The sequence below is a fragment of the Apaloderma vittatum genome, unplaced genomic scaffold (genome assembly GCF_000703405.1).
Source record: "Apaloderma vittatum isolate BGI_N311 unplaced genomic scaffold, ASM70340v1 scaffold7831, whole genome shotgun sequence".
NCBI lineage: Eukaryota > Metazoa > Chordata > Aves > Trogoniformes > Trogonidae > Apaloderma > Apaloderma vittatum.
Window position 1 is genome coordinate 35337 of NW_009698432.1, and position 22281 is coordinate 57617.

At 37.7% G+C, this 22281-nt stretch overlaps 1 protein-coding gene across 1 annotated transcript in view; it reads right to left on the minus strand.

Moving 5' to 3' along the window:
- Nucleotides 1-20533: 20533 nt before the first annotated feature.
- The window catches only part of CRISPLD1 (cysteine-rich secretory protein LCCL domain containing 1), a 43151-nt gene continuing 41403 nt past the window's right edge, over nt 20534-22281 (minus strand). Inside the window, exon 14 of the mRNA XM_009878003.1 lies at nt 20534-21178. Within this exon, the coding sequence (XP_009876305.1) occupies nt 21127-21178 (52 nt within the window). The 3' untranslated portion in view covers nt 20534-21126. The remainder of the gene's footprint in view (nt 21179-22281) is intronic.

The window sequence follows — 22281 nt, forward strand, 5'->3', positions numbered from 1 at the left end:
TAAAAATAAAGAATTAAAAAATAATTTAATATATTTTTAGACAGATTAAATATAGAAAAATGTGGAATAAAAGTAAATCTTTCACTACTATGTCATTTTTCTGTTTCTTGAAATTGGTAGGTAGGCAATATGACACTCAATCAAATGTGACTAGCAAGACGTATCAAGCCTCATACTAGCATGTAAAACTATCCAAGCTTTGTAGAACAGTATAATAGATTGAGACCCACAAAAGATCGCTGTAGTCCTAACTGCACTAATTTCCTCTCATGTCACACTTTAATAGGGGCACTTTGATAATAAATTAATTTGCAGAATATTTTGAGGTCTCTTACTCTCAAAGTTGTCACACACAAAAGAAGGTAGGTAGCATTATTGGTATTCCAGATACTGACAGGTCTGGCGCCAGTAACCAGAGAGCAGAGTGTGTGTTTATTCCGGGGCACATACATCAGTGTGTGATCACTAGGTGAGACACCGCTAAGTAGGAAAGGAAGCTTGAGAGTCAGGTTGAAGCACTGCTGGAGGGACTGGTAAGTCCAAGGCAGCTGCTCTGGAGACTGGAGGTATGGGGGTCAACTAAGAGATCTATTGTGCAACCAAAGGCCAGGGAATCCAAGGCTGGCTACTGGGTAGACTGGGTGTCCAGGTCCAGTTACTGGAGGGATCCAGAGTGCGCATGCGGGGATGTGTGCGTATACGTGTGAGGACGTCAAAGAAATACATAGAATGGTGTGGAAGATTGCTTTTGTAAAATTGTCAGTCTTGAGCACTGAGTCATAATATTTGTTTTATCTTTTAGCCTTAGCCACAGCATGTGAACAGGCGAAGCATATTCATGAAGGGAGTTTTATATAAGGGTCTTTTTGTTCCTATTCATGAATAACATTTCAGTGATGCTTTAGTGTGTATTTCATGATTACAAAAAAGGGCAAAAAGCAAAGGCAAAGTTTCACGGTTTGATTGTCCTCTGCAATCAAAATGTTCAATAACTGCAATGAAGTGAATTCTGCTAATGCTGCTCACCTTTATTCAAGGGACAATAAAAGGACTAAAGATGATTGCATTGCTCATTAAGCCCAGTGGTGCAGGCAATGCAGTCTTGACTCTTGGTGTCTAAACAGGGGTGGATTTCACCTGGAGGCAACTTTGGTCTTTCATACTAGCAATTATAATATTATAAAATATGAGTTTTACAGATGAACTAAATCCCATCCAGAATCTTCACCCAGAAAAAAAAAGCACTGCTGTGCCTTATTCAGAATTTTTCTACTTCAGAGCTGGCATCCAGGTGTGTACTTGAAAAACATCTTTGATTTTACATTTACAATAAGCATAACACAATTTAAAAGAATACATGCCACAGAGCTCAATTTAGAAACTGCTGCTTTTATTAAATTTAGCTACTTTTCTCCTGCAGCTTTACATCAATATTGACTTCAAAGTGCTAGTAGCTTTCATTAAATTGAATTAGTTTCTCCCGTAATTTAAAAAGTAATGAGGCAGCTACTAAATGAAGCTGTTGACAAAACAAGAGCAGAGACTATTGAAAATTATATGGCAAAGTGTAAGTCATAAACAATGGCAGTTCATGTTAAAGGGTGGTTTTTGAACAAGATTGTACAAAACCCACAAAATAAATGATCCATGTCAGTCACCTTTTATGTGCAGCTAAGAAATATGAAATCTACCTAATTAATTCTTTTATTTCTGTTCTGTTCCATAATGATGACCTGACCATTTTATCCAAGTATCTTCCAGTTGTGCATTAAGTGCTACAGTCAATATCTGCTATGATTAACATCTGATTTGTGTCATTTGTCCTTTCACTCTCCTCAGAGAGATGGGGAGTTGCAGAAGAATTTTTCTGATTACAGCAGCATTTTTGGTCTGGAGTGCTTTGGAAGTGCCTTTCCAGGGGAAGGTTGTCTTGGATTTATAAACACATACGTAAGATTTCTATAAACCTGATTAAAAATATTGCAACTAGTATAGGAAGCAGAGGATGAGTACGATGTACTTTCTGTGTTCTTCATTACTTCACATGTAGTGCTATTCACCATAGCTCTAGTTTTCTAAATCCTAAAGCCTTTACACCTGAAGATGATGTTCGTGGATTTCTATAATCCTTTGCAAAGATGTAGAAATGGGAAACTGAGGCTTGGTCCTCTTCGTAGAATCACAGAATCATGGAATCACAGAACTGTTGGAGTTGGAAGGTACCTCTAGAGATCTAGTCCAACCTCACTGTTAAAGCAGGATTGCCTAGAGCAATCTCTTACCAGGTTAGAAAGAATTGCCCACCCAAATACAAATAATTTGAGCATACTTCCAGTGCTGATAACATAGAGACGATTTAGTTCTTGTTCAGCAGTTCTTACACAGCATCATGGACTTTTCTGCTTCTCAGACTGCCTCCCAGTGAGGAGACTGGGAGCGCACAAGAAATTGAGAGGTGATACAGCTGGAACTGCTGATTCCAAGTGACCAAGGGGATATCTCATACTATATGATGTCACACTCAGCAATAAAAGCTGGGGAAAGAAAAGGGAGGTGGGGGGAGCATTCAGAGCTTTGGCATTTGTCTTCCCAAGTAACCATTATATGTGATGGAGCCCTGCTCTCTTGGAGATGGCTGAACACCTGACTGCCCATGGTGGTGAGTGAATCCCTTATTTGCTTTGCTTGCATGCTCAGCTTTTGCTTCCCCCATTAAACCGTCTTTGCCTCAACCCATGAGTTGTGTCACTTCTACCCTTCTGACTCTCTCCTCTATCCTAGTGTAGCGAAGTGAGTGAGTGTGTGCTTAGCTGCCTACTGGGGTTAAACAATAACAGATACAAAACAGAAATATTACAAAACTCAAAGAAAAATACATGTTTATTTAGATTTACTTACGTTTTACACATGTTCTCATCAAATTAAAATTCACAAAGAACCCCTGTTGCTGAATAGCTGTGAATGAATTAATCACTTACTTACCCAAGTATGGATTCAAACACCTCATTGTAGATGTTTCCTTTACAAAATGTAAGAGTCTGTATCACACCTTAAGAGTTTAAATTGGTGTTCATGTCTTGAACAAGAGCAAGGATCAGCTTCTCAGCTGATGTATTTTCATTAAATATTGCTAATTCACCACTAAAATGTCTCAGGGGAATCAGCTTCCCACAACTTCCCCACTCTAACTATTCTCAGCAGTGTTCAAAGGGCCAATTTAGTTATGTGACTGCCACTCTAGATCACTCAAAAAACATTCTCACTAAGTGCAGTAACTGGTGTACTATTAATTAGCTCCCAAAGACCTTGTCCACTCAATAAGAAGCCTGTTCATGACTTCTAAATAAACTCGTATCGCAAACAGATCTTACTAACAGGCATTGTATGCTTGGCATTTGTCTCTGAAAGTTTTCTTAAACAGGCACTGAACATGGTAAACAGCAAGTGGGTTTCTTATTTGCTAGACCACAAGGAGATTTACTCATGAAAAATGGTTCTTGATTATGTGTTTCATGGGTGATAGCTAACCCTAGTATAACAAAATGAATGTATGTGACAATAGTATTGACTCTTCTTTCCAAAAGATCATGTTAAATGCCTATTATGCAGCCTCATGATTGTAGAGGGTTATGGATCTGACAGGCATTTCAACGATTTTTCTGTAGCTGGCTTGTTAGGACATGCAGAGCAATAGAACTGAACACAACTAGATGCTTCCTTAATGGACGGTCTCCAGCCTTAGGTTGTGTTGTAGATAAAGTACAAAAGAAGGAGGAATAAAACCTATTAGCTAAGTGTCTAATTTGTCTCCCATTTACTTCAGTGTCATTTGCTAGATCCTTTTATAAAAATTTCATCAGGATTAGAGGGGTTTGTTTTATTTTGTTTTAGAGACCAAACCACAGGATAAAATAATTTTTGGGGTAAATTTGTGAAGAGGAAAAACTTCACCTTAAGGGAGAATTCAATGAGCATTTGAGAAATAAAATCTCTTCTGCTAGCTGAACATGACATTGACAGTAATTGGTTCTTCAGACGAACTTTACCCGATGTAATACTTAACATTTTTACCTTCAAATAAGTAATTGCATCTCTCATGGCATAATTCCTTCTTCAAAATGGGACTACCAAATTTTTTGTCATGATATTCATCCTCCCTTACTGTCATAAGTCATATGAGTCTAGAGCGTAGATATAAAGAAGAGGAGAGAAAGGAAGGAAAGAAGTATAGCTTTATATATGGAACTATTTTCTTAGTCTTCTATGAAGTATATATAAATTTTAATAATATACCTGGTTCAGTTTCAGAACAAAAAGATGTTTCAATGGACTATTGTAAAATAGAATGTGTAACAGACAGGATGAGAAAAGTCAATCTCCAAAGGCACTGGACTCATTTTGACTGAGTAATCTTTATTAAAAATTTTTTTTTGTGGCAGAAAAAATTAAACTTTAAACCTGGTGCATTTTGAAAGTGCTGCAGCTACCCATCACCTTGTTGCCTTTTCTGTGGTCCTTCATCTAGGGCACCATCACATAGCTGTGAGATCATTCTAGACAGCTTTTTGTAGACAGCTTTGTGGTAATTGCACCTGTGCTCTGATGATTCAGGATAAAGCCAAGCATGGGACAAGAAGCATTGTAACCACATTGTCACCATGCCCAACCTGCTAATGCCCAATGAGATGTTATCCAGGAGGGCCAGTCTCCATGAAGATGTTGGGAGTGGAGATCTACAAGGCATACACAGGGAGGCAGCTGAAGGAGGGAGTCTTGTGGTACTAGGAAGTACCTGTTTTGGCTAAAGATTGTGGACATATGCAGATGAATGACCAACAAATTCTTGAAGGCAGATAAATTGCTTCGGCACAGAATCTTGAACACCACAGTGCCTGGAGTGAGACCTTTTACTTAATTATCCCCAAAAGGCATATTAAAGTTAACACTCCTGACTATGTTAATAAGCTTAATGAAGTACACACTAAATATATATGACAAGAGTACTTGGTTCTCCATCCAAATCATGCTAAACATTACCCCAGAGAGAGGGATAGATAAGGTTAGGATATAAAGGATATTGCGGGGACACATCCCTGAGGAAAGAAAAAATGAAGACGCAGAAGCGGGAGTCAACAAGCTATGCTCCTTTTCCTCCACCCAAGGCTGGGACCTTTGTAGTAAGAACTGGGCCTTCATCTTCTGATGAAAAATACCTGGGGCAGTATTATTATCATATATTAGTACTATTGCACTGAAGGTATTTATCAATAGCAATCCTGAATCTACCTGTGGCTTTTATAAATAATTTATTTTTCACAACTTTGCAAACTGTCACAATGAAAGTCCATAGCAGGGCTCTGAAACAGGCAAGCATTAGCTCTAGTAAATGACCCTCAGCAGGAGTACCTTTTAACACAGCACCTGGGCCAGGGAACCCTGGCCTGAATGGTGCCCAACAGCTTAGAAATTCAGATGTTGGTAAGGTCCATCCGACGTGATAGAAGGGAGTGGTGAATGCCAGTGAAAGTGCTTTTATCCTGTCTTTTCTAACTTGGGGACTTATGGTCATACAAGAGAAGGTGTGTCTTCAAATGACACACCTGATGGGCATGCTTATACCTGTCCAGATATCTTTAAAAGTATGGCATTTAAAGTTACTGAAGGTAATTTAAACTATGCCAAAACCCATGAATGTCTGCCTTGGATAAGTGTGAGAGACTTATACTGAGATGTTAGAAGTTCAAATACATCATTATAAATGTATTGTTGTAGCCCATAAAACTTTGCTCAGACAAATTCCAAACAACCTCCTATTTTGATTCCTATAACATTTTTTTTTTCTAATAGCAACGAGTAGTTTAAACAGCAACCGCAGTTTAAGACTTTTACAGTTTATTATTAAGGCAACCATACTTATTTTTCCCTGAAACATGATTAGAGATTCATCTTTGCTGTAATTGGCAACAACAAAATCAAAATTAAATTACATTGCTTTTACATCCAAATAAAAATGAAACATTGCCTATGGGAATAGAAATAATCATATGCAATTTAAATTTCCCCTTCAGGAGCCTCTAAATATTGAGAGTATTAAACTATAAGATGTGGACAAAAGACTCCGAAAGTGATGATATTTTAGAAAAAGTAAATGTTGGCATTTAATATAATCAGTAATGGAAAGGAAATAAAGTAAATTCGATTTCAAAATTGATCATGAAATCCTACATGTTTCTCAAGCAAGAAAATTTTTGTGTCTAAGAGATGAGCTATTATTAAAATATATAGTTTCATCAAAGTGTTGGAAATGTTCACATAGGTCTACATGAAAAGCTCCTTACCTATTTCTTTTTCTTTATATGACTTCATTTTAAAATCCTAGACTGTGAGATTTCTCCAGCTTTTCTTATTGCTCAAAATGTGTGGAGTGCACTACAGCTTTTCTCCATTTAGATTTCCTATACTTATTTTCCTCACCAATATGAAAAAAAGACAAGGCAACTCAATAAATCATAATAATCATATTCTGTGTAGTGACTACAAACATTTGTGATAAAGGAGGAATCCCTGGTTGAATGTCTAGGACCTAATCTACCCTGCTCATTCCTGTGGAAATCAGTACTCTGTCGAAACACATCAGAAACACCCTGACATACATCAATAGGCTACATCTGCACTGTACCCAGCAGCCTGTTTGTGACTGCATTGTCTTTTTGGCAGTCTAAAAGTCTATGCTCAGGCTTCCTACAAGTGCCATTTGTCTTTCCAGGGCATGCTGTAGAAGCAGGCAATGTCACAGGACGTGGAAACACAAGAATAACTCCCTTCCTTTACTCGGAATACTTTATCTGGCTGATATCAGTCCGGTGATAATAACACAAGCATGGATGGGATGCATGGGGAAGGAGCATGCAAAGATGCCCTGGTATGAATTCTACACTCCAGCTTACTGCTGAGTTTTAGTCCAGGATGTACAAGTGTTAAGCTACCTCAGGTATTGGGTTGCATGAATCTCTGTGACAGAAGAAAAGAAAAATAAAAAATCTAAAACCAAAGAGAAAGCTGGAAGCATGTTCCCAGCTGAAGGCTGCACTCAGGAAAAGCAATACCCAGAGGTAAAGCTTTGCATAATTAACTAAATTTTTTTTTCAGAAAAAATAGCTTGCTGGCTACTGAGCCTTGTATCACACATCAGTTCTTATAGAGATGTAGAGACCTCTCTTCATCTAAGCCACATGTGCCAGATGTTATAAAGGTGTGTGAGATAAATCCTGATGACAAGCGTTAGTCTGAGTTTCACTGGCATGCTGCATTTTCCTGTCCATTGTAACTCTGAAAAATAAAAATGCACCTCAATTATCAGGTCAGCCTTCTCTGAAGTTTATTCATGTATATACAAGCAGTATTCAGGACCTCTCAGTGTTATCCTTCTTTGTTGACTCTGAAAGGTAGTTGCTGAGTAAAGATACAGTGAAGGCTAAGCAAAATCAGGAAGACCAAATTTTATTCCCAAAATACGAGTAGAATTCTTGAGAATAACAGCCATAGTTAGAGAAAATCATGATCAGTTTGTGGGCAATTCACAGAAATACAAAGTGGAACAATTTTCATACATCTTTTAATATAGAAATAATGCTGCTAGTATATAAAACCTCTATTTCCTTTTTTTTTTTCTTTTAATCTTCTCCCCTCTGCCATGCAGATATGTATATCTGCATAGATATATGTACACTGGCTTGTTATTACCAATAAAAATTTTACAAACAAGAACGGCTGATGGAAATTAACAGGAAAACAATGTGACTACCACCTACTACATTTTGAGTTTCATTACTTCAGTTGAAATATGTTCATGACTTAGTGTCATGAAAGATGTATTACAATGACTAGATTTTAAAAATTTCATCTAGTGCCTTCTACAAGGGATGGATTTTTCCAAAGATCTAAGTGTTTTAGATGTAGTTTTATTCTGATATTTTGTCTTCATCTGTAGTTTCTAACCCTGTAGTCCTGAAATTAGACTTTTTACAGATTTTTTCCCTAAATGTACAAGTTGCAATGTATTAACAAGTACATATGAGTACCTATTTAACGGAAAAAATCACCATTGTTTCTTCATTAAGGTTCACTTTGGAATGTTTGCATCACTAGATTTTTGTCCTTATTAATAGAAAACAAAAGGTGTGTATATTTTGCCCTCTGAGTGTTCTTGAAGCAGTGCTAATGATGAGACGTTTAAGTTTTTCAATGCATAAAAAATCATAAGATGTGATCTGTGTTACATCTAATAATAAGAGAGAACAAATCCACACAATTATTTTAAAGAGGTTCTGGTCCAGCCCCTATAAATATTCACTAGATGCAGTGAAAAAAATCATAGCACTCAAATGGGATGTGGGACCCTTTTGGGGTCAGGCAAAATACCATCTAGAACTTATTCAACATGAGTCCCCTATGTCTATAAAAACAAGTATCTATTAGTTTGTGTGAGACAGCTCTAAAGAGCTGGATTTTTACATTATCCACTATTTTTGCTGTGCTTAGCTTAAATTCTGATTCTGCGTTTAGCCCACATGAATAGGCTGTGTGCTGGGAGCTCTGCAGGAGTTGCCAAAAGAGCTCCTCTCTCACTTCAAATAAAATTAATGACAGTAAAATTGCTTTGCAGTGCAGACCAGACTTTCTGTCCCATCCTTACAGTAAATCCAATTCTCTCCTGCTTTGTTTCCTGAAATCTTCACGCTGGAAAAGACATGCTCCATTGTATAACCAGGTATTTGTGAAACATTTATTTCAATTGTAGTAAATTTTTAAAAATACCATCAATTTAAAGAGTATTATTTGTTTCCTGAGTCTTGTATTGTGGACCAGGAAATAAGTCTGGGAACAGGAAATCATGCATGCTCAGTTGTATAAGTTTGTGGTGGTTACAGACTATGAATCCAAATCAGATGTCATTTCAAGAAGCTTTGCCAATGTGTGTTTCCTGTTGGTTTTTGAAGAACGTGGACTATACCATAAGCTTGTGTAAATTAGCAAATTTTCCCTGAAGTCGAGATAGTTGTCCTAATTGACACCAGCTGAAAATCCACCTTGAGGTTTTAAAAGTCACAGCTATTAAATGTTAGTGTTATTTTTCTTCAGTAATATTGTTTGCCAAAGTGAAAAATGCAGCAAAAGTCTCAGTGATAGAAAAAAGTCAGCCATGCATCTTAAAGGCAGCTGAGACAATGGACCATTACAGGGAGTTGCTTCTTCCCCATGACAGCAAATTTAAGATTTTATTTTACTAAAACTACATCCCTTAAACCAATAAAACTTGTTCATTATGCCAGGCTATAAATGCCCTGGAAGAAAGAGGTCAAGGAAACCGTCAGTTGTGTCAAGCACAAATTGTCTGAAAGGCAAAGAAAATGTACTTTATCGCCAAAAGATTCATGCATGCCAAGTTTGAGATCAGCCCACATAAGAGAAGGCAGGGAATGCCAAATTCAGGGTTTATCTTGGGCTGAGAGGCCCATTACAGTGAGGCCATTTCCATGTCTGTTCTCTTCCTTTGAGTAAATTATAGCTTGATTGGAAGATGATCTTCCTGTATCTTGGTGTACTACTGTTATTCACAGAAATAGGAGGTACCAAGATTTGTTGGCTTGCTGTGCTAAAAAGCTGATGCCCAGGGGGATATACCAAACTGGATCATAGCATAGCACCCCAAAAAGACGTATAGGGGTACGACTGTGGAGGAAATGTGTGTAGTGGAGGGAAAGGAGAAAGATCTGAGAAGACTAAGCCTACTCATGGAATTATAAACAGTCCTACACAGGCTCTTTGAAATAAAATGAGATCCAGTCATTCTTAAGTGATAGAGAAGAAAATGATCTGTCTCCAGGAGAAGTATTATGAATAATCTGTACACTTCTTTGTTAGTATTTTTTCCCCTCTAAAATAATCTCATGTTGTTCGGAATGTTCTATAATTTATGCCATTTCCTCAAATGTTTCTAACTCTGAATGCTTCACTTCCTCTGTTCCGCACAAAGCTGTTCCAGTGAAATTAGACAAAGAACATATTCTTACATCAGTTCATTCATCACACTCAAGTCTCTCTGTTTTGTTTATGGAGCTAATGTAGAAAAGATTTGCTTTTTGCAGGGTATTATCTCATAGTATTGCAAGGCTTCCCACTTTTACATTAAACCTTCTGACCTGAGCCTTCAGCTGATGTAAATAGACATGAATAGACTGACACGTTACTTTAGGCCTAAAGAGGCCTGCCAGTAATTACAAGATTGAGTAACACCATCTGAAATAGCAAAAAATGGTTATTGCTTTTAGCAGACTGTCCCATTTTGTAAAAGATGTGTTCTTAGATGTTTTTGGGGGGCTCCTGGCAGTGGAAATCTGGGACATTGTTTAGAACTAGATGAAGATCACAGGCATATACTCAGCCTGAGGTCTCATATGATGAGACTGAAAGTTGTTTGTTGGTTTTTTTTAATGGAAATATGAAAATATGACTGTAGTATAACATCAAGAATAATGTTTATTAGTGTCTGTAGACTGCCCCCACCTAAAGAATGAGAAACATCAACTAATCTCTACTAATCCCTGCATTAAATTTCCTGATCCTGCAGCCACTCTTTGAGCAGACTATTTGCAGACTGGTAGGAAGCACTAGAGGCAAGGCCTAAAGAGGACAATTTCTGTCAATAGATTAACGCTCTGTCCCTTAAGATGTCCCCAGAGAAGCTAATGAATTATTGCCTTGATGAACAGTAAAGTAGATTAGAAACTATCTGAATGGCTGCACCCAAAGGGTGATCATCAGCAGTACAAACGGTAGTTGGAGGCCAGTAACAAGCAGTGTACCCCAAAGGTCTATAATGGGTACAAGCCTGCTTAACATCATCATTAATGATCTGGATGAGGAGGAAGAGTGTACCCTCAGCAAGCTTGCTACTGAAACAAAACTGGGAGGAGAGGCTGAAATGCCAGAAGGTCATGCTTCTATCCAGAGGGATCTCAACAGACTGAAGAAAAGAGCTGACAGGAATCTCATGAAGTTCAACAAGTAAAATGCAAATCCCTGCTACTGAAGAGGAGAAACTCTGTGAAACAACCTATACTGGGGGCCATCCAGTTGGAAAGTAGCTTTGAAGAAAAGAACCTGAGAGTCCTGGCAGAAATTCATAGATTCGTAGAAGAGTTTCATTTGGAAGAAACCTTCAAGATCATTGAGTCCAGCCTTTGTCCTAGCCCTATCAACACCACTAAATTGTGTCCCTCAGGACAACATTTACCCATCTCTTAAACGGTGACTCAACCACCTCCCTGGGCAGCCTGTTCCAATGCCTGACAACCCTTTCAGTAAAGAAATTCTTCCTAACATCCAACCTGAACCTTCCCTGGCACAACTTAAGGCCATTTCCCCTTGTCTTATCACTCGCTACTAGGGACAACAGACCAACTCCCATCTCACTATAACCTCCTTTCAAGCAGATGTAGCAAGTGATAAGGTCTCCCCTCAGTCTCCTCTTCTCTAGGCTAAACAGCCCCAGATCCCTCAGCCTGTCCTCATAAGACTTATGTTCTAAGCCCTTTACCAGCTTGGTAGCCAGCCTCTGTGCCCTCTCCAGCACCTCAGCGTCTCTCTTGTAGTGAGGGGCCCAAAACTGGACACAGTACTTGAGGTGCAACCTCACCAAAGCCATGTACAGGGGAATTATCATCTCCCTACTCCTTCTTACAACACCATTCCTAATACAGGCCAGGATGCCGTTGGCCTTCTTGGCCACCTGGGCACACTGCTGGCTCATGTTCAGCCCAAGTAGAATATAAGCCAGGAATGTGCATTTGTGGCAAAGGCTATTGGTATCCCGCACCATGTTACACAAAATATTGCCAGCAGGTGGAGGGAGGTGATCCTTTTCCTCTGGAGAAAGTCCAGTGGAAGGCCACAGAGATAATTAAGGCACTGGAGCACATCTCCTGTGAGGAAAACTGAGAAAGAGCTGGGACTGTTCAATGGTTTGCCTGGAGAAGGGAAGTCTCAAGGGTCTTATTAATGTGTATAAATACCTGAAGGGAGGTTGCAAAGAGGATGGGAACAGACTTTTTTCAGTGGTGCCCAGTGACAGGACCAGAGACAACGGGCATACACTGAAACATGGCATGATCCATCGGCTCATCAGGAAACACATTTTCATTGTGAGAGTGATGGATCAGTGACACAAGTTGCCCTCAGAGGTTGTGGAATTTTCCTTCCTGAAGATACTCAAAAGGCATCTGGACACAGTCCTGGGCAACTTGATCAAGGTTACTCTGCTTGAGCAGGAGGGTTGGACCAGATGACCTCTTGAGGTCCCTTCCAACGTCAGCCTTTCTGTGATTATCTGATGATCCCACTATCATAGCTAAAATTTTATGATGATGATGTAATTTGGTGAACAACTTGCTTCTTTCAGAAGTATTCTTATACAAGAAGTATTCTTATGCAAAGCTATCCTTGCCTCGTTTTGAGGAGCATCATAGATATTGCTGACATTGTTCTTTTAAATGATTGACAACAGAAAATATAAAGATGAAAAGATAACCCAATCTTTCCTTTATCAAATTTGCAGCATTCTATCTGAAAATAAACAGCTTGACTGCTTCATAATGGTTTGCTAAATTTCCTAGTGAACAAAACCTGTCCATTGTCAGTATTGTTACTGTGCTGAAGATGCCTTTGTTATCACGTTTCCTTGTACATGCTCATTGTACAGTAGGACTTCTTCCCTCCCTCCTTCCCTTCCTTCCTCTCTCCCTCCCTCTCCTCTCTGCAATTTCACATGAACATTTCCAGTGACAGAGCCCTGCAAGGAGTCTGCCATCCCTCTAGCCCTGCTGTGCAATGCAGCATCATGACAGTCATCCTCTCAAGATTTTCTCTTTCTTTGTAACTCCCACCTTTGACTAGGAAGGAAAAGAAGTCTTTACGCTCTTGCTGAGACTCAAAGCAGCTGGGTTAGGTGGGAGGAGAGACACTACCTCTACTTCACAGTCACTTCTGTCACTAGGCATGAGTTATGAGAGTTGAGTAGCAACTTCAACTGTTCAGGTACTTTTAGTAACCTCAGGGTCAAATCCAGAAGTTGTACTGAATAAGAAGTCTTTAAGCTGGCACATACCATTTAGTCAGTAGGTTGAAAGAAGCTATTTACTTTACATCTGCTTTTTGGGGATGCAAACTGCACTCCTCATGAGCAGATTATCTTCCTTGCACTGTAGAGGATAACCCGCTTACTATTGTATCTTTTACAATTTTTTATCATATGCATATTGTCTGTATTTTTCACTCCTAACACATTTCTTGTTAGGAATATGTATGTCTGGACAGTATTTCTGATCAATGAACCAGGGCAGATTGGAAGGAACAAGGACAGGGACCAGTTTTGAGTTGAACAAACTATAGAAATTTAATTTCATTCAGGTAAAATTATGGATTGGCACCTTCATATCTACAAATTTAAATAATTAAATACTTAGGTCTAAAACTAATAGAAACTTGATGATTGCTCAGTTTAGAAGACATCAGAAGACTTACCTACTAACTAATCAAAACAATATGGGAAACCTTCTATGGCAAAACTGTAAAACAAACCACTCTCCACCCTGTTTTCTGCTTAGTGTATACTTTTCTTAAGAACTTTGCCATCATGATCCATCATTCCCAGACTCTTAGAGCAGTTCTAAAAAATACTAGTTCCCCGATAATTCTTTATTTCATTAAAGGATGCTGACGTTTAGCTCTGTCTTATAAGCAGTTTCAAGGCATAAAGATATATTTCTGAAATACAATAAGGAATATTTCTTATTTTACCTTACAGTTATCACTAAATAACTTTAGAGCAGTATTTGTAAAACCACATTGCATCAGTATATGTCAGCAAGCACCTGTGAGTCAAACTACAGACAAATTCTCCTTCTCAGACCCATTGACCTTGGTATTTGACTAATTTTACACTCCAAAGAAAAACAATGAACTTTGAAATTGTATTTGAAAGTTAATAGGTTTGGGATAGTAACCAGACATTTGTAAAGTACTGAGATCAATCTTTATTAAGATTTGTTCTTTGTACCGTAGCAGCATCTACCAGTTCTACTCATGTATCATGTGACAGAGGCATGCAAATTTGTCTCCTAATACATCAAAGTGCCCTGTTTTCCTGTAAGAGGATTTTCTGATATTCTTTGAGATCTCAGCAATTCTAACCTTCACCTGCAAATTAGTCTCACCTTTCTTGTTAAAGCCCGATTCTTTGTCAGATTATGGATGTTGAGTTTCTCAGTATATTACAAGAGACATTGATTCCTTTGCTAATGCTTTTGTCTAGAGCTAAACAAGAAGCTGAGTTGGAAACTCAGCCTTCTGAGGAGTCATAGACTGCAGTTTTTACAGGAGTGGTTCTGATTTGTTTATGTGCTGTTCTGGTGTGAGGTATACAGAACAGCTGAATGTCTTCTGAGAAAGCATGGTAGAGATGGTGATGTTCTTCAAAGCATATTTTAGGTGTTTTGGTTGGACTGTACTTCTCCAGAGACTGTAATGAAAACTACAAATTGAACTGAAGGAAAACTAAAAAGAAGTCCTAAATTGAAGAAAGGTATTTTTATTGTGTAGTAGATGCAATGGTGCATCTCATTAAAGGTGTAACTTCCTCATTTCTAGGACAAATCTTTACATATTAGAAAATAATATCAAATTGCCAAATAATTGCCTTGTAACTGTTAGAAAACCGCTTTAAAGTTATGTGGGCTTTCAAGCTGCTGGAGCAGAAGTTTCTGAATTAACATTAGTGCCAAGCAAAAAAAAAAATCACTGAATCTGCACAATCTATACGTCACTGAATACGTTTGATATAAAATGCTTAAACCTTCAGTCAGTGGCAGAAAGGTGTTTATCAGCAAGCCACAAAACCCCTCTGTGTAGTTATTCCTTTTACTTAAAAATCCCAAATGATCTGATCTACCCCATAATTCTTAACTGGATAAGAGAGAGGTGCTCAGAGAATTTCACAAAACTATTCCTTGGCTCAGTTACAGCAGTGCTGGAGTAGGACTATCACCTCCAGTACAGCAAGCACTAAATCAGTTCATAAAATGTACTTCTTTGTCTACTGAACTGGGCTAAGTCCAAAATCTGAGGCTAAGTCCTTTTGCATAAAACGATTGCTCTGTTTCTGTGCTTAGTGCAGCCTGCAGCCCCGAAGGTCTTGGAGTCGTTCTGACACAATAAAAGAAATGCTTATTCAGAAGACACAATCTTTCAGAAAGAAAAAAAGTGCCCATCACCAACAAGAAACAGATGGATTTCAGCAGATAAATAAGGAATGAAGATTGAACTGGCTACAGGGAGATTTATTTAGCAACTGTTTCCAATTTATCTTTGGGATGTACAGTAGCAGTAATTTATGAGAAGTCAAAGCCAGCTTGCTATTTACATTGCATATAAACAAGTCTAAGTGAATAATTAAGCAACTGAAGTTCTTGTTTTTCAAACTGTAGGTTAAGTTTGGAAGCCTTACTGTCTCTTAGCTCTTTTTGTTTCTTGAGCATCCTAAAAATAATTAGTATTACTACAAATTTTTAGGAGTCTCTCAGCCTTTGGCAGGTATTTCAAAAAGACGTGCAAGCAAATCTAATGCAAGTTCTTGTATTTTGTCTGTGATGATACGCCTAATCAGGATGTTGTCTTCATAAACAACATTCATATAGAAATAACTGTAAACACACCAAATCAGGTTTATTTAACTGCATAAGCAGTCTTTATATTAAATAAAATTTCAAGGAGATTATTGCTAATACTGCTGATGTTGGCTACAGCAATTTCTGTTCAGCTGAAATAAATGGGAACTCTTTGAACAACGGAATTTCTTACTAAACACTATGTGCTGACATGTTTATTTTGTTATGATGCTTATGCTTTAAATGAAATTAGTGAATTTAAAAGCCCAAAAGTTATTGCCTTTGGCAACTTAAGTCTTTTGTGTGCCTATTGAAAGATATAGTATTGCAGTTATTCATGCTGTTTGGTGAGTGTATCTCAGCTCTTAACCAACAACTTTGCTGCTAGCTTCAGACCTCACCCCTTTGTTAGTAAAGACAAACCCAATATTGGATTCAGCACTGGGGGCATATACAGAATTGAATAACTAGGATAACTATCACAGAAGCCAATGTGGACAGTAAGACATGGAGCATCATGACTTGCTGTTTCGGTTGCATGTTCTTTACTTTCCACTCTTCATCTCTCGTATTTTCCTGAGCCATATTATATTGAGGTGGTCTGACTAGGGAGCTTTTTTAGTTTCTGAAAATTTAAAGATAATTATTAGTACTTTTTGCAAAGTACTGACGGTTTAATGATGTAGGCATCTCTTGTCTGGCAAACAGGCTAAGATGAACACGGCATTTAACACAGAGCAGCTGATGGTAAATTTCAGGTGTCACATTATCATCCCACGTTACCATGAAGCAGGAATCAGATTTTATTGTATTTCCACAGCCCTCTAGTACAAGACAAGGACTTATTTAATAGCAGTATTAATACCATAAAAATACTACTTCCATCATTTATATCAGACAGCAAACACAGGATAAAGCTAAGACTGACAGCATGGCTTCTTTTTCCATATGCACAATGTATGTTTTTATAAAATTATATGCAATTTTCTGAATACTAAAGTATGCTATCATTTGTATATCTAAAGCTCAGTAAGATGCATATTATACACTGAATGAAACAAAACTCTTCAGGCTTTTTGTTCCTTGTATAATTCCCTAGAGTTCCACAGATGCTATAAAAAGTGTAAGACATAGAAGTGTGACAGTACAGCACTTCATATAGTATTTTTATAAATTTCTGAACTGAATATTGCACTGTATGAATAATTTTTGTAATTTCCAAATATTTACATTTCTAAACCCGACTCTTTGTAAGACTACTTATGCAGGAAATAAACCTTCTCTTGTGTATTCACAGGAAGCTGAGTTATCTGAGTTTTAAGCCAAATTCAAAATATACTTCAAAAGCAAATGCCACTTAGAAGACACTGTTTATGTGAGTAACTCGGTTACATCTCTGCCATATGAAGTGCTGTGCATTTTTCTGAGTGTGTGTATCAATGCACACAAAAAAGCTGATGCTACTTTTCTTCTTTTAAATCCACTGAGAATCCACAGATGGCTGACAGTCTGACATTTACATAAAACTTGAAACTGAGTACTTCATCAGCTGAAACCCTGTAAACTTACAGATGTTATTACCAACCTGTGTTTCAGGCTTGGTTCCAAAAAATACTTCATGTATAATTTCAAGATCAGACTGTCCCCTATGCAGAAACTGGACACGAGGAAGTCTGTCAAATCTCTAAAATTCCTCAGTATCCATGAAGTTTAGGAAATGATTCTTAGTTTCCTTAGTTTATGTCCAGCTAGTACTATGAACTGTCTGCTGATATAAGTATGGGCCCCAAGTTCCCTAAAAGTAAAGTATCCTCATATAGCTACCATATAATTATAATTATAAATGGCAGACATTAACATACTAAAATAGCTTCCATTTTTTAAGAGATTGTTATCTAACGGTTTTAATAATTCTTGTGGGCTACTTATAAGTCCTTCCTTGGATGCAAGCACAAATTAAGCTTTACTTTGTTATTTTTTATCCCTTTTTGTTATTTCAAGTTGAGAAAATAATTTTGTAACTGCTCTGTTAACCAAATAATTCTTCAACATTTAAAAGTTGACTTTCTTTGACATTTTTTTCATTAGGCTACAAGTTTTCTGATACTGCTAGTTACTCATTTGGCCTTTCTGTGAATTAGTTGTGACCACCTGGCATACAGTTGTTTCTGGTGCAGACAGAAATACCAATGTGCAGTTCCCAGTCTACAACTGCTTGGAAATTTCTACAACTGCTTGGAAATGTCTACTCATTGACTCATTGCTTACAGTAAATACAGAAGAGAATTTCTCAGAAAGCTGATGTTCATTGGAATATTTATAACAGGATAGAATCATTGCATGTGGAAAAGCAAAAGGACTCCAAAATTTGTGCAACTGCAGATGTGAGGAAAAAAGTTACTCACCTCTCTTTCTCCATGTCACTGTGTTGGTCAGTGGAGCTGCTCTCAGCAATCATCCATGGACGTTGAAGGTAGCCCCGACTCCTCCCACCAAGAACTAACTTTGTCATTGTGGCATCAGAGGTCCACCCAGTAAGTGTAGGTTGGACTTTACAGATGAGAGTAGAGAGGAAGCAAAGATATGCAAAAGAACAAAAAGACGTCAGAAACAAATGGAGGAAGAAGGCAGAAATTTGGTGTAGCAACTGTGTTTCCACATGGGACTCCAGTCACCCATCTACTCCAAGTGAGGAAGCTGTGGGTATGACCGAAAGTGCGACTGTCTTGTTCCTTCCTTCACCTCAGGCTCTGCATTGCCAAAAAGAAAGGGTGCACCCTTCCTGCTCGGTCCCCATATGTTGCCTGGTCTAGTCGAGAGGTGGCATCCCTGCCCATGACAGGGAGTTTGGACTAGACGATATCTAAGGTCCCTTCCAGCCTATGCCATTCTATGATTCTATGATTCTCCTGGGTCAGCAGAGCAGGGAGGCAGCTCACTGCCCAACTGCCTCAGCACCCCACAGTCTTCTTTCCCATGGGTTCCTGAGGCAACTGCTGGGGACCAGGGGCAAGGCAGGGGACATGGAGAGCTGCTACAAGGCAGGGCCAGGCTGCAGGAAATCATCCCAGCTGTGTGGAAAGGGCCGCTACGGTTGCATTCACACTGCTTTGTTTCAGATGTCTCCCGCAGCAACACTGCACATCCTGAACTTCACAAGTGGCCTTGCTCTTATGTTCTGATAACCGCAGCTGGTGCTTTTAAGGAAAGGTGTATGTCTATCTCAAGCCTTTGAGTGACTTGGGTGTCCCATCACAAAGTCTACTTGCACTTTGGTTTCAGTTCTGAAAAATGGTTAATGCCAGTAGTGCAAAATCTATATAGAGCTTCTTTCAATGGCCTCCTGCCATCACCTGCAAAAAGAGGAGTTACACATCAAAGACTCTTTGTGTTCCTTGTCAATTAAATAGGTTTACCAAATGGAACTCCCAAGCTGGCCATTAGTCTTACGAGGCAAAAAAAGAATGTGTAATATGAAAACCTGCTTGTTCCCAACACATGGAGCCAGAAACATTCTCACTAGAAAGCATTTACCACAACAGCAAAGTGTCAGACTGTATAAAAGGTGATAGCATTTTTTTATAATCACTTCCTGACACAGAGTTCCCCATTAAAATGAGGTAGTAATCTGTTCCTGAAAACACTGGTCAGAACTTGAATAAATGACCAGAAGATTTATACATAGAACTCACAATGCAAAATTAATGCAAGTTGTGTGCCTAAATTGCCTTTACAGCTTTTAGAACCTCAGACTACATTTACTGCTTGGTCCTACAGCTGCAATGTTTAGGTCAGGAAAAAAAAATTTGGACTGCTGTTACTTTTTTCTTCTTGAGGGAGGACAAATAATTAAAAAATAAAGGCCGCCAAAGGTACTCTTACTATGTAAATTAATTTTATTCAGAACAGATTAAAAAACCTAACAAAGCTTGCCTAACTACATGAGGTAGTACATGTAGCAAAACAGAAGGCAGAACATAGTATTCCGAAATATGAAGAATACAAATAAGTTTACAAGTCGAAAGGAAATAAATGCAACAACAGAAACAAAATAAACCAAAAATAAAGTTTAACAGCTTTTCAGTCTTAAAGCACCAATACACTTTTCATAGAAAGAAACATAGTATCACCACTACACGTTCTTCATATACCATAATATGGTAAAATTAATGCACAAGGCTGTTCACCGCAAAGGAGTTTCTGAAAATGGTGAAGGAACAAATGACATATTGTCACTGGGCTCCGTACCACTATACTTCCTGGCCTGCAGGAGTATTTGCCAGGTCATGAGGAGCAAGGCTAGCCTTTGTGACCATTTTCTTTAAGCGTTTTTTGAACATTTACCCTCATATTAATGTATAGCATACGGATACCATGTACAGCTTAAGGCCTCAAGTTTGGAAATTTTTATGTATGTGTACAATTCTATGTTTTTGCTGAGACCTAATTTAGGTAAATTGAAGGAGTCACATAGCAAAAATATAGCATGTGTATGTGCAGAACTGCTTTGAAGAAATGATGGCTTATTCCTTGATTTCAGCTTACTCCTCAATATGAAAATTTTCACAGATCCTTCAAGGTTATACATGTCTATCTCTCACTCACCCATCCCAAGATAGCTGAATATCTGTGAAGGACCGCACCATAATGAATCGGTTATTCAAACTAAAGAGCTTAGCAGCATCCAATAAACATTTTATTAAGACTTTTAAGAAATACTAAACATGAATGGCCCAGTTTCTTAGAAGCATTTCGTTAGAGGAAAACATGCTAATATAACCCAGGACTTCCCTGTATTTTATATTTTCCATTTTATTTTAAAATAGGTATTTGTACTTGCTATTAGTGTGAAATTGAAAACAGTCTAGATCTTCATTTATGCTTGCATGGCTAATGTTACTGTAAATCAACAAAAAGTTATATATATATTTTATTTTATGGCATGATTTATTATATCGACTCATTGGGATGGCTTCTTTCATGTATATTGGAAATAAAAACTCAGGCCTCTCTATGGTATAGTTTTAAGGTTACTGTTAGTGGCATATATAAAGCACCATACAATAATATATTCAGATGAAGAAAACAAAGAACAATGAGCTTTGAATCAACTGTATTAGGAGTAACTGCTAAGAAAATATAGCAATATTTAACACAGGAATCAAAATATTGTCATATATCATCATAGATTTTCACATGAATTTTTCTCCCATGTTTACTTTTAAAGATTTTTTTCATTAAGATATATATGTAATTTCAACTTTTTGGTGGAAAGCAGTATACATCTTCTGTACAATAATGTTACAGCTTTATACAAATTTTAGGAATTAAAAGAAATGACCTTCATTATTCTCTTCCAAGCGCTCTGGTTTCATTCGCCTGTTTTACACTTTACTTGCTAGATTCAAACCACAGCAAATACTCTGAATGCCTTGCTTCCTGGAGGATTCTGTAAACTGAAACATAAAAATATTCCTGACGTTATTTTTAAGACTGCAACACTCCAGTGACAACTTTCTTGAATTGTTAAATACAGTTCTAGGATCCTACGACTCTTCCTGTGACTACTCATAACTTCAGCTACCTAAGATTTTCTTTTTAAACTGTTACGAATAAAAATTACATAAATTTCAGATTAATTTTTCTTCCAAGAGCTTACTAGGTAAAAATCATAACACAAAAAATTTCAAGTAACTCTTTGTGATGAGGGATTCTGGTTTAAAGAATAAAGCTCTGTTGAAGCAAAATACTAACATAAGTTTATAGGAAAAAGAGAAAGCATGCATCTTTGCTCTGTATTCTAATAACTATAGTCAGAGAGAACTTGCAGATCTAAGAGATCACTCGTTTGTTAGTTGCTTATACGCTGAAGAATAGATTTCTAAACAGAATATTTTACAAAAACAAAGGAAATGCCTTCTGAATGGATAAATATCTGTTTTCAAAAGAAATGAAAAAAAAGCACCCAACTGCAATGAAATTTTGTTAGGATAAATATTTTTGCCTTATAAACTGAACTATCATGTCATATTTAATGGTCCCATTGTTTTCCCTTTTGCAAATCTTGTCTGAGGCATATCTGGGAAGGAAAGGGAAGCAGGGTTGAAAGTAAGGAAGGGCACAATGAAACAGGTTGCCTGAAATGGCATTACAATCCATCATATTCTGCTTCACATAAAACTTGTATGGTACTTTTTTCCAAACTGCTAACCCTCCAAACTTTACCAAGACAGCAAAGCACAAATAATGATTAAATTTGCAACATTTTTCTTGGCTACATCTCTACTCAGTGAGGAGATTTGCATGGAGAACAAAAGTGTCAGTAAGATAGCGCTCTTTTCGAGGCAATTGGATGGTCATGGGAAAAGGCTAAAGAATATGTCATGAAGTCATCCACCAAGCAAAGGAAATCTGTATTTTACAAGTTTCCAGAGTTGTTGAAAGGTTTGAGGGGAAAAGTCAAGACATTCTCCCACCTACAATTAAATAAAATACTCTTTTCTTACTTCCAAGTTCTCTACAGAAACTTCTGGAGGTATTTTCTCCCACAAATTTCTTG